At 44.1% G+C, this 13,040-nt stretch overlaps 1 protein-coding gene across 3 annotated transcripts in view; it reads left to right on the top strand.

Annotated features, from left to right (window-relative positions):
- Positions 1–2,354: 2,354 nt before the first annotated feature.
- The window catches only part of CABCOCO1 (ciliary associated calcium binding coiled-coil 1), a 92,758-nt gene continuing 82,072 nt past the window's right edge, over positions 2,355–13,040 (top strand). For all 3 annotated transcript variants that reach the window (XM_084845366.1, XM_084845365.1, XM_084845363.1), the window contains exon 1: positions 2,355–2,445. Coding sequence is in view for 1 of the 3 variants with exons in the window: in XM_084845363.1 (XP_084701489.1) it covers positions 2,386–2,445 (60 nt within the window). In the remaining 2 variants the exon portion in view is untranslated. The remainder of the gene's footprint in view (positions 2,446–13,040) is intronic.

Genomic DNA, 13,040 nt, shown 5'->3' on the forward strand with positions numbered 1-13,040 from the left:
TGACCCCATGGACCATAGCACGCCAGGCCTTCCTGTCCTCCGCTCTCTCCCAGAGTGTGCTCAAATTCATATTCATTGCATCAGTGATGCTATCTAGCCATCTCATCCTCTGCCGTCCCCTTCTCCTTTTGCCTTCAATCTTTCCCAGCATCAGGGTCTTTTCCAGTGAGTTTTCTCTTCGCATTAGGTGGCCAAAATATTTGAGCTTCAGCTTCAGTATCTGTCCTTCCAATGAGCACTCAGGGTTGATTTCCTTTAGGATGGACTGATTTGACCTCCTTGCAGTACAGGAGACTCGTAAGAGTCTTCTCCAGCACCACAGTTCGAAAGCATCGATTCTTCAGCGCTCAGCCTTCCTTACAGTCCAGCTCTCACAGCCATACATTACTACTGGGAAAACCATAGCTTTGATTATACGGACCCTTGTCAGCAAGGTGATGTCTCTGCTTCTTACTATACTGTCTAGGTTTGCCATAGCTTTCCTCCCAAGGAGCAAGCGTCTTTTAATTTCATGGCTACAGTCACCATCTGCGGTGGTCTTGGAGCCCAAGAAAATAAAATTTGTCACTGCTTCCATTTCTTCCCCTTCTATATGCCAGGAAGTGATGGGGCCAGATGCCATGATCTTCGTTTTTTTTAATGTTGAGTTTCAAACCAGCTTTTGCACTCTCCTTTTTCACCCTCAACAAGAGGCTCTTTAGATCATCTTCGCTTTCTGCCATTAGGGTGGTATTGTCTGCGTATCTGAGGTTGTTGATAATTCTACCGGCAATCTTAATTCCGACCTGTGATTCATCCAACCCGGCGTTTCTCATGATGTACTCTGCATATAAATTAAGTAAGCAAAGCGACAATATACAGCCTTGTCGTACTCCTTTCCCAATTTTGAACCAATCGGTTGTTCCATGTCCGGTTCTTACTGTTGTTTCTTGACCCTCGTACAGGTTTCTCAGGAGACAGGTAAGGTGGTCTGGTACTCCCATCTCTTTCAGAATTTGCCACAGTTTGTTGTGATCCACACAATCAAAGGCTTTAGCGTAGTCAATGAAGCAGAAATAGACGTTTTTCTGGAATTCTCTTGCTTTCTCCATGATCCAGCGAATGTTGGCGATTTGATCTCTAGTTCCTCTGCCTCTTCAAAACTGATTTTGTACTTCTGGTAGTTCTCGGTTCACATACTGCTGAAGCCTAGCTTGTAGGATTTTGAGCATCACCTTGCTGGCATGTGAAATGAGCGCAATTGTACAGTAGTTTGAACACTCTTTGGCGTTGCCCTTCTTTGGAATTGGAATGTAAACTGACCTTTTCCAGTCTTGTGGTTATTATTGAGTGTTCCAAATTTGTTGGCATATTGAGTGCAGCACTTTAACAGCATCATCTTTTAGGATCTTAAATAGCTCAGCTGGAATACTGTCATCTCCGCTAGCTTTGTTGTTAGCAATACTTCCTAAGGCCCACTTGACTTCACTCTCGAGGATGTCCGGCTCAAGTTCAGTGACCGCACTATCATGGCTATCAGGGACATTCAGATCTTTCCTGTATAGTTTTTCTGTGTATTCTTTCCACCTCTTCTTAATCTCATCTGCTTCTGTTAGGTCCCTGCCTTCTTTGTCCTTTATCATGCCCATCTTTGCACAAAACGTTCCCTTGAGATCTCCGATTTTCTTGAAGAGATCTCTAGTCTTTCCCATTCTGTTGTTTTCCTCGATTTCTTTGCATGGTTCATTTAAGAAGGCTGCCTTGTCTCTCCTTGCTATTCTCTGGAACTCTGCATTCAGTTGGATATATCTTCCCCTTTCTCCCTTGCTTTTCGCTTCCCTTCTTTCCTCAGCTACTTGCAAAGCCTCACCAGACAGCCACTTGGCTTTCTTGCATTTCTTTTTCTTTGGGATGGATTTCGTTGCTGCCTCCTGAACAATGTTACGGACCTCCGTCCATAGTTCCTCAGGCGCTCTGTCTATCAGGTCTAATCCCTGAAATCCATTCCTCACCTCCACTGTATATTCATAAGGGATATGATTTAGCCCTGATATTAGCCATGCTAAATTAGACGCACTACATGCAGGCGGCGGAGGAGGAGGAACTTGTGTTCTCCTGGAACTGGCCCGCTTGTTGTTTCCGACGAAATACCCCCGGGTGTTTGAAAGAGGACACTCCTCCTCCAGGCAGAATGTCCCTCTACGTCGGAACCCCGCTCTTCGCTGCGAATACAGTTAGCGTGACAACCCGGGGGAACGCGGAGAGTCAAAAGAGCGACGCTGAGGCTCCTCCTCGCCCTCAAGAGAAGCGGCTCCCGCCCTCCGCTTCTCGTTGCCCAGGCCGCATTTGCCTGGCCCCGCCCAGGCCGCTTCCCTGGGCAACTCCGAGACGCTCTGGGCGGTCGGCATGGCGGCCAAGGAGAAAGACAAGCCGAAGGAGAAAGAGCAAGAAAGTATCTCCGTGCAGGTAGGAGGCCCGCCGGCATCCCCAGGCTGCCTCCCCCGCCCCCTGTCCGGGGCCTCCAACCCCATCTTTATTCGCTTAACGCCGGTTGGAGTATCAGCTGCCCCCCTTGACGCGCTTTTCCTGTCCCACTGCCAAAGGCTGCAGTCCTAACATACACGCTCACCTAGGAGTCGCGCCGTTGAACTCTGGGGTTTATTTTCGAGGAGACGTGTACACGCTCGTCCTCGTAGCTTGGCTTCAGCTGGTCGGGGCACCTCTTGCTTCGCATTAGGGATGGCGCCGGCTACCATTTCCTGAAATAATTACTTCTTTCCCTTTAAGCGACTGGGGCGAGACTCAAAAACCTCAGGTTTTTTTAAAGTATATATTTTTAAAAACCCAGTAGGATTTGTAATAACATTTAGGGTGCAATCTTCTGCATGTTTACTCAAAAAAAGGCCTACAGCTCCCAGCATGCCAGGCTGGGGCATGCTGGTGCTGGCAGGGGCATGCTGGGAGTTGGAGGGCGTTTTTTTGTCTAAACGTGCAGAGGATTGTGCCCTTAATAACGTTTTTTAAAATAATGATAATTTATCAGATTTTTAGGTGTTTATCTGGGCAGTTAATAGCACATTAAGTTAAGGCTACAATCCTATTTACGCTTACCTGATTTCAGTGGGACTTCTTAGTAGGACACACACTGAGGCTGTTCACAGGGCATAACAGCCAACCGTGGGTTATAATAACACACAGTGAGGCTAGGGTGCGTGAGGCTGCCATTTTGAATATGGAAGCCTCGCTTAGGGGTTCTCGTGTAACGGGAACCTGGCAAGCATGGGTTGTTTAACCCTTGTATGACCCATGCTTGCTAGGTTTGCGTGACATCCCCCAAAGAGGGGTTGGATATGCAATTTGGTGCCTGCAGGCACTGTGGCTCCCACAAGGAGCCACAATGTATTGTCGGAACAGGGTCGCTGAGTAAGACATGCATGCACTGTGAAAACTGCTGCTTCTATACTTTCAATGCAATCCTATGTACATCTACTCCTAAATGAGGTCCACTGAGTTCAATGAGGTTTATGCTCAGGTAAGTATGTATGGGTTTGCAACCTTTGATGTGCATCCAGCTCTTCAACATCCAAATTCCTTTTCTTCTGTTTTGTTTGTTTTTAGTTGTTTAGGGTACAGTTCTATACACATCTGGGAGTAAGTTCCATTGGACTCAGTGGGGCTTATTTCGGAGGAGACATGTTACATGTACATGTTGCACTGTAAGTTACCTGTTACATATAAATATCATTTTCATCCGCTATGGGAAACTGTATCATTGTTAAATAAACAAACATTTTGCAAAGTAAAGAGCATTACATTAAAAAAAGAGAGAATGAAAATATAATACCTTCAGCAGAATCCCCAAACAACCTCCCTAGTTGCCACCTGCCTCATGGGGGGATATCTGGCGGGGTGCCTGTAAAGATGATCTGAGTGCACGGGCAGGTTAAGAACAAAAGAGCCCTGCTGGATTAGGCTAAAGGTCTATCTGGTCCAGCATTCTGTTGCCACAGTGGCCAACCAGATGCCCCAGTGAGAAATCCACAAGCAAGACATGGGTGCAATAACATCCACCACTTATGTTCTCCATTAACTGGTATTCACAGTCATAGTCCAGCCTCTGAGACTGGAGGTAATATATAGCCATCATGGCTAGGTCGATGGGGGAATGGTTAGCATTTATATGTCACTTAGGGCGCAATCGGAGGTAGCCGACTATCCAAAGCAGGGCAGGCGAAGCATGGAGGGGATCTTCACACTCCGGCCACCCTGCATTTGCAGCTAGACAGCCGATTATGGCTGTCTAGCTGGGTGCTTGGGGGGTGGTGGGGAGGCTGGATGACGCATAGGAAACGTCATAATGACACTTCCGTGGTCTCCTCCCGTCCCCGGGAATGCCCTCTATTCTCCAGCTCCACGCCACAGTTCCAAGCACAGAGACAGGGAAGAACCGTGCCGCCTACGAGGCAGCAGGGGGCGGGGCAGGGAGCATGGTTTCTGGGAACCAAAAAATCCTGTGTCCATCTAGACACTGTCCAGCAGCCAGAGGATTGCTCTCTTAGAGTGTTCAAAGCATTTCAGATATATTATCTTCTTGTAATTCTTGCAACAGCCCTGCAAAGTACAACACTATTATTTATTTTAATTTTTCTTGTTACATTTATATCCTGCCTTTTTTCTTCTTGCAAGGAATCCAAGGTGGCTTACATGGTCCTCCTCTCCATTTTATTCTCACAACAGCCCTATAGGTTAGGAAGAGAGTTATTATCCTCATGATGTAGATAGGGTTGCTGAGGTTGAGAGAGAGACACTTGCCTAAAGCCACTTAGTGAGACCATGGCAGTGGCAAAATTTGAATCTGGGATCTCCTGAATTGTAGCATACAACATGATCTTGGCATAACTGGCAGAAATTCATCACACTAAGGTTTTCCTCATGACTCACCTGCTTTATTGGTGAAAGTTTATCAATCGTTGCATTTCTATGCAGGGAAAAGCACCACCTTTTGATTCTGACTGTTGTATTATGAAGCTATTAAAGCATAGACTCCTGTCCATTAAAAGAATAAAAAGACAGCATTGGGATACTGGGTTGCTGTCATTTTTCCAAACAGAGCACCTATAATGTAAATTAATATATATTATAATAAATAATAATATATCTTTAACAGCTGCACAGCAGGCAGGTATTCAGCAAGTGACACTTACTCAACGCCATATCTTGCTCAAGGGAAAAGGTTCCGTGAATTTTGGGTACCAGAGAGTATTTAAGCAAATCAACAAAACAAACCTAGAAGCAGGTAGAAATTAAATTAAATCAAGAGCCTGGTGGAATAAAAAGGTCATAACCACCTACCTAAAAATCATAAATGAGGGGGAAATTGAACCTCTTAAAATACAACAGCCTTGTATTTAACAACCTGCGGTGGCCAGGAATGTCATGCAGGGAAATGCAGGGAACTCCACATGCTGTGAAGTGAGCAGGCCAACAGAGGAGGGATGGATTGTTCTGTCTCTCCTTCACCAGTCCCCCTGGTTTCTGCACTAGCTGCAGAGGAAGGAAAGCCTTTTCCTTCATAACCAGCGTGGAAAATGCAGGTTACTAGCCTCTTAGCATGTTTGTAATTTTTCTTGTAGGCTAGTAACTTTTGTGGCTTTATCTACAAGGCCAAAATTATTTATTTATTTATTTATTTATTTCATTTCTATACCGCCCAATAGCCGAAGCTCTCTGGGCAGTTCACAAAAATTAAAACCAAACAACACACAATAAAACAATTTAAAATATATAGAACATTAAAACCACAATATAACAATACAACCACAATAAAACCTAGCAGCAGTACAGGAGTTTAAAATACAGATTTAAAACAGCAAAGCTAAAAATTTAGAAAGCTAAAATGCTAAAATGCCTGGGAAAATAAAAAGGTCTTCACCTGGCGCCGAAAGGAGTACAATGTAGGCGGCAGGCGAACCTCACTAGGGAGCTCATTCCAGAGCCGGGGTGCCACAACAGAAAAAGCCCTCCTCCTAGTAGCCACCCGCCTCACTTCCTTTGGCAGGGGCTCACGGAGAAGGGCCGCTGATGATGTTTATGATATAAAACATATACTCTTAAAATCTGCACACATACATCCTGTTCTGGTTTTATCCCAGCTACCAACAGAAACAGAAAAGCAATTTCCCTGCCATCTAACTCTTTTCCGCTGTTATATTTAAGCACTTCCTTAAGACACATTCACCCTGACTTTTCCTGATTGATCCAGCTTCCCTTTTACTTTATTTTCTTCCTTAATGTGTTCTGTCTAACTTGAAATTGTAAACCTGCAAGCACAGCCTGTTTTATTCTTAATTTTTTTCCAGTGCCTAGTGACTTTAGGTGCTTTATAAATAAATGTTTAAATAAGTAATTTTAAAAGCGAGACAGTTTAACTCAGGTTTCAGTCCTATGCACAGTTAGTTGGGATTAAGCCCCATTGAACTCTCTCAAACTGACTTATGAGTAAATACACATAGGATCACCCCATCAGCCTTCTAAGTCATGGTATTTAAGGCTGCAATCCTATACACTCTTACGTGGGAATAAACATGTATTCTAGATTACACTATACATTACCAAGCAGAAACTTTTGTTCCAAAGCATTGCTTTTAATCAGGTCATTAGTACATCAGTGTTTTCTTTATTAGTTTGGTCGTTTTTTAAAAAACAAAAATGTAACATTAAAACATATTGATTTATAATTAGACAGAAACATAGGGCACTGCTGTATACTCAGATCATTGGTCCATCTAGCTTGTTATTTCCTGCACTGACTGGCAGCAGCTGTCCAGGGTTTCAGAAAGGAGTCTGTGGCCTGGGTAGCATGATCACAGTAGGGGCAAGAAATCATGGTGGCTTATTTCCCCCGCTGTGCATGGCAGTCATATGCTGGAAGGATTTGCATAATTACTCTCACCAGCGTGGCTTGCCTTGTCATGTGAAGCCAGTGGTTAACAAGCCACCAAGAATCCATGGGCTTTTTTAGGGTTCTCAAATGACCAGCGCACGCAGCGGGAGAAAGAAGTCACTGTGGCTTATTTCTCTTGCCATGATCGTGTGAACTGGATGTAGTGGAATATGCATTGTAGTGTGTGGAATTGATAAGAATTTATTGTATTTTGTAGATATGACTAGTTCCATGTGTGGATTATCAGATAACTATGAGTAATGGAATATATTCTTGGAATTGAAGGAAGGCTGCCACAAGTGGGTCAGTTAGGTACTGGAAACAGCACACTGCTTGGTTTAGCAGGGATACCGTTGTCTAGGTGTTACTGGTGTCAATGGCAGGCCTGGTTACATTGAGAACAATGGGAATGGTGGTAAGACCAGGTCTCAAACTAAGGATGAGGTCATCAACTTCATGGGGGTTATAAGACCAGGGTTTGTTTTGTTTGGGAGAGAGATCCTGAGAAAATAAGAAACCCACCATATGTGTGTAGGCTGGCTTCACACATCATGCCTCCCATTTAGGTAAATATGAACTTTTGATAGATTGAGAGGAACCTAGGTTTTACTATGTTGAAAATATGCTTGTTATTATTTTCATTATACTCTTAGGGATTATAACTTGTGTATATTTGGGGATGTTTGTAACCTGCCTCCTCTTAGCTAAAGCTTGTTATTCTCTTAGACTGTTTGAGCAATAAATATATATTCTTTAATACCACATTTGTGTTGCCTGGCTTGAGAGAGGTTTCAGGGACCACTACCCATACATTATTTCTTGAAGCCCTAAACACTTGGTAGAGGTTTGCAAATCTATCACCAAGTGGGGTCTGTCCTTAAAGCTGTAGTATTCTCTCTTGATCTGTTGAATCTCAGATACACCCGTTCAAGTTTGGGAAACAAGCTAGTCGGATGGAGTGAGAAGAAGTTACTTGTCTCATGGGTTTTTCCCAGTCCTACTTAGAGACACCAGGGATTGAACCTTCAACCTTCTGCATGCAAAGCATGTGCTTTACCAATGAGTTGTAGCCTTTCCTTTAACTCTTTGCATTGTATATGCATTGTATACCTGTTTAGCAACTGGAGAAGTATTCCATAACCTATATTCAATTCTCTGAGAGAATACAGCTTACTTTCAAGATTTTTCATCCTAGCTGTATGGTTTTCACTAGGGGCATTGCTAGGGTCTTAAAAGAACCGGGGCACAGGCCCATAACACAAATTTGCATATAGACACACACACACACACACACACGTCTAAACGCATGTCCACTGTGTGTATGTGGTGCGTGCATGCATGCATGCAGTGTGCTTGCGTGTGTTTATAGATTACATACATACATACATGCATACATAAGAAGTGTGCACTGACCCCCCACCCCACTTCAACTCAGACCCCGATTCAGCACTTTGGAAAACATCCCACTTCTGCCCTGGCCAATTTGTAGTCGGACCACTTCAGCTCGGCACCAAACCCGAGTCAAGGTCTAGAAAAATTAGTCTTTATGCTGCCTGTTGACTGCCATGGGAAATTAGAAAAAAAACTGTAACTTTTTTCTCTTGGTCAGAACTGGATAATTTCAGGCATAGTAGACCCCTAGAAGGGGGTTACACCTGCCCAATGTCACCAAAATAGGTGCAGGGTTTATATTTTGATTTTCTTTTAAAGGGAACTGCCAATAACGTTTTAATTCCTTGGAAGAATTGGGTAAAAATTTCAGGATTCATTGCCCCATCAGAGGAGAGCATGTCTGCCAAATTTCAGAATGCTAGCCACAAGGGTTTTTGTGCAAGGGTGGCCTTGACATTTTGAGGTCTCTATGTTCCTTGTTGACCATTGTTCTGAAAGTTACAGACAGCCTAGAGTTGTCCCTAAGTGGGAAACCAGCAAAGTTTCAGAAGGATAGGTGCAGCAGTTCATGTAGAAGGGGAGTTCTCCAGTTTGGGGGAGGGAATGACTTGCTTTCCCTTCCATTCACCCCTTCCCCAGTAGGTTTTGGGAAAATTTGTATGAAAATTAGAGGTCATTAGGGGTGTCCCCCAGGCAAGAAACCTGCAAAGTTTCGGAAGGATATACATGCAGTCTAATTTAGAATTACTATAATTTATTTACATTTCACCAATGTTAGCAGCAGGGGAACATGGGTGGGAAGGTGCTAGTGCACTCATGTCCTGCTTGTGGGTTTCCTATGGGCATCCGGTTGGCCACTGTGTGAACAGAATGCTGGACTAGATGGATCTTGGTCTGATGCAGCACGGCTCTTCTTATGTTCTTAAATAGAGCTTGCCTCTGAGCATGTGCAGAATGTTCTTCTTTCACCGCTGAGCACTTGCATTCTCCCCCTACCAATTCTATTCCCCTTCATGCAACCATCCCTCCTCATCCTACCATCCTCCAGCAACTTTTCATAAAAACAGATGTCTTGTTTTGTGCAACTCCTCTCTATGCACAAGCTGTCATTCTGTCTTCCTCCCCATAACTTCGTTTGTGCCAAGACTTCACCAGGATTCAGGCAATGAGTCTGTTTTCAAAACTAGGGCTCAGTTATGGAGAAACTCTATGGGGCCTCGGTGGCTTAGTGGTTAAGACGCTGAATTGCAGACCGGAAGGTCAGCAGGACAGCAGTTCGAGACCCGAGTGCTGCTTGACGGAGTGAGCTCCCGTCTTCTGTCCCAGCTTCTGCCAACCTAGCAGTTCGAAAGCAAGAAATTGCAAGTAGATAAATAGGTACCGCCTCGGCAGGAAAGGTAACAGCATTCCGTGCACCTTGGTGTTCAGTCACGCCGGCCACATGACCACGGAAGCGTCTTCAGACAGTGCTGGCTCTTCGGCTTAGAAGTGGAGATGAGCACCACACCCTAGAGTCGGACACGACTGGTTGGGGACACCTTTACCTTTACCTTTTTATGGAGAAACTCTGAGCATGCATTTAGTGTCTTTCCCTCACCACTGAAGCTAGAGCTCATGCAAAAAAACCCCAAACCCACAAATGACAAAACATGCATAGGACTGAGCTGCAAGTGTAGCCAATTCATTAGACGGAATTGGGTAGGCACTGTATTAAGCCTGCAGTACCATGCTCCCAACAGTGGGCATGTAAGAGCAGAAAAGAAAGGTAGGGCGAGAGAAGTTTTTTACACCTCAAAAAAACTCTACCCCAGAGATTAGGGATAGTGACCTCCTAATGGTCACCTTAAACACCTTTTGATTAGGATCTCTAATCCCCTGGGTGACTTGACAGTTTTTACTTACTGTTTTAGACTTTGAGAAATGGAAACTTTACGCATGGCTAGCGCAAAAGCCACCAGACCTTACTGTCTGAAATTTGGTAGTTTCAGTGAGCTCCATAGGGCCTGCTAGGTCCCCAAATTCCATGCATGTATGTGGAAGCACAAAAGAATTATAGCTCTTTACTTTCCAAGATTTTCTTGGAAAAAGCAAATTTTACCTGTGACTAGCACAAAAACCACTGGACCTAACTGCCTGAAATTTGGCAGATTCAATCAGTTCAATGGGGGCTACCATGCCTCCAAATTTCATTTATTTATCATACAAACTAAAAACCTTATGGCCATTTTTGTTTTCCAATGCAAGTCAATGGGAAATGTAAAAAAAAATGGCAAATAGGACAGCTCCAAAGATCCAGGGCCCATGCCCATGCGGGGCCTTTTTAACAACACCCCTGGTTTTCACCAATTTCAGATGTGTCACTTAAGGCATTTGAGGGGGCATTTCCCTCGTTCTTGGTGTGCATGTGTTGTATGAAACATAAACATGCAGATTTAAATGTGCTCGTATGGTTTTAAAAATGATTTATGGCCATGCAGGAAGATGAATTGACCATCACATTTCAGCCTTCCTGTATTTTGCAGATGTGTTCCACCTGAAATTCATTTTTTATTTTTCTACCCACCATTTTTTCTCTCCGTTTTATAGGTTTCCAATTGGTGTCCCTCCATTGACACAAGGTATCCACCAGCAGAAGAGGGTGGGGGACGATTTTCAGAAATTCCCCTGCACTGCCTCCCACACTGTTCCGAACAGCCTCCCAACCCTCCGGAGTAGATTGGGGCAGCTGCAAGGGTAGGGGGAAATCCTAAACATTGCCCCTTTCTTTGTTCTGCTGATGGGTGCTTTCTGTTAGCAGAGGGACACCAACCAAACACCACCCCGACAAATGTAGGAATGGTGTTTTCCACATTTTAACTTCTCCATCCATAGAAGTGGCTCTTTGATCACTATTCACAAGTGTGACATGCAAGGGCGTCGTTAGGAGGGGGCTCACCTGGGCACAGGCCCAGGATCTTTTTTGAGCTGTGCCCCGGATCTTTTAAGCTGTCCTAATTTGTCATTTTTTTACATTTTCCCATTGACTTGCATTGGAAAATAGAAACGGCCATAACATTTTTGGTTTCTATGATAACTACATGACATTTGGAGGTTTGGTAGCCCCCATAGAGCTGGCTGAGCCTGCCAAATTTCAGACAGTTGGGCCTAGTGACTTTTGTGCTAGCCACAGGTAAAATTTGCTATTTTCAAGAAAATCTGTCAAAGTAAAAAGCTGTTTTTGTGTGTGTTTATTCTCAATTATTAGGACAATTAAGCTTCCCTAATTGTCGTGTTTTTACATTTTCCCATTGACTTGCATTGGAAAATAGAAATGGCCATTACTATTAGAGATCTTAATCAGAAGGTGTTTATGGTGACCATTAGGAGGTCACTATCCCTAATCTCTGGTGTAGGGTTGTTGTTGTTTTTGAGGTGCAAAAACCCTCTCTCCCTTTACTTTTCTTCTCTTACATGCCCACTGTTGGGAGCTTGCTTGCAATGAAATTTTGAAGAGGGAGATCGAAGGGAAGAAAGAGCTCCATGTGAAATACTGGTATTTCACACAGCATCTGATTTTACTGCCCCAAACTGGAGCCTTTGGCTTCTGCAGAAGTTTAGTAGCTTCAGTACAGCAAAGGATCCAATCAGCCTCCACAAACTTCTTTCTCCCCCTCCACTTTAATTTCTCCTAAATAGCTGTAGGACTCGATTTATTCCAAAAGGAGAGTTCGGACTATGTGGCGTCATGATCGAGAAACTGCTGAGGCTTTTAAATAGGTTCTAGAGTTTTTTTTAAAAGCTAGAAAAAGCCCTCAGCCACCTCACCTCATAAAGTTAATGTAAGTATGTGAAATCCTTACAAACCCTCCACAGCCTCCTCAATTCCTCTGAAGTATTACCTCTCTGAAAGGAGCCAAACTTGGCTTAAGGAATTCTGTCTACACGCCCCCCCCCTCCACATCTCCAATCACCATTCTTCTTTTCTTCTTCCCTCACCTATCCTGTTCTTTCTTTTTCTTCTTTGTTCCACCCAGGGCATATCTTGGGGAATTCTTAAAGAGAATTCTCTTTGGCGGACAAGAGAAGTTCTGAACTGTATTTGACTTTATACAAACAGACAAGAGGGTTTGTTTTTCTCCTCCTCCTCACTCAAGCCTTTGAGAAAAGTGGGTTCACATGGTTGCCGAGAAAAAATCTGGGGTTGTTTTGTTTGTCAGTTGCCATTATCCAGCAATAGGAAGGGCTGTGGCTCAGTGGCAGAGCACACGCTTGGCATGCAGAAGGTCCCAGGTTCAATCCCCAGCATCTCCAGGTAGGGCTAGGAAAGAATCCTGCCTGGAACCCTGGAGAGCCGCTGCTGTCAGCGTCTGACTCAGTATAAGGCAGCTTCCTAGGCTCCTATGAACGGAAAGCTTTAATAAAAAAAATAGGAGTTTTTGGTTTGTTTTTAAAGTGGAGGGGAGATAAATACTGCTCATTTGTGCAATCCTATGTATGCCTACTCAGAAGCCCCATTATGTTTAATGAGGCTTACCCTCAAGAAAGTGTGCATAGGTTTCCAGCACAAGTTACTTTTGCAGGGAGGTTTGCACCTTGATGTTCTGCATGTTTACTCAAAAATAAGTCCTGAGTTGTGAGCATGGTACTGCAGGCTTAATGCCTACCCAGTTCTGGCTAATGAATTGACTAACCTTTCAGCTCAGTCCTATGCATGTTTTGTCATTTGTGGGTGGTGGTGGTGGTCTTG

This window comes from Heloderma suspectum, chromosome 3 (genome assembly GCF_057233095.1).
Source record: "Heloderma suspectum isolate Gila_16-S chromosome 3, 16-S_ref, whole genome shotgun sequence".
Taxonomy (NCBI): domain Eukaryota; kingdom Metazoa; phylum Chordata; class Lepidosauria; order Squamata; family Helodermatidae; genus Heloderma; species Heloderma suspectum.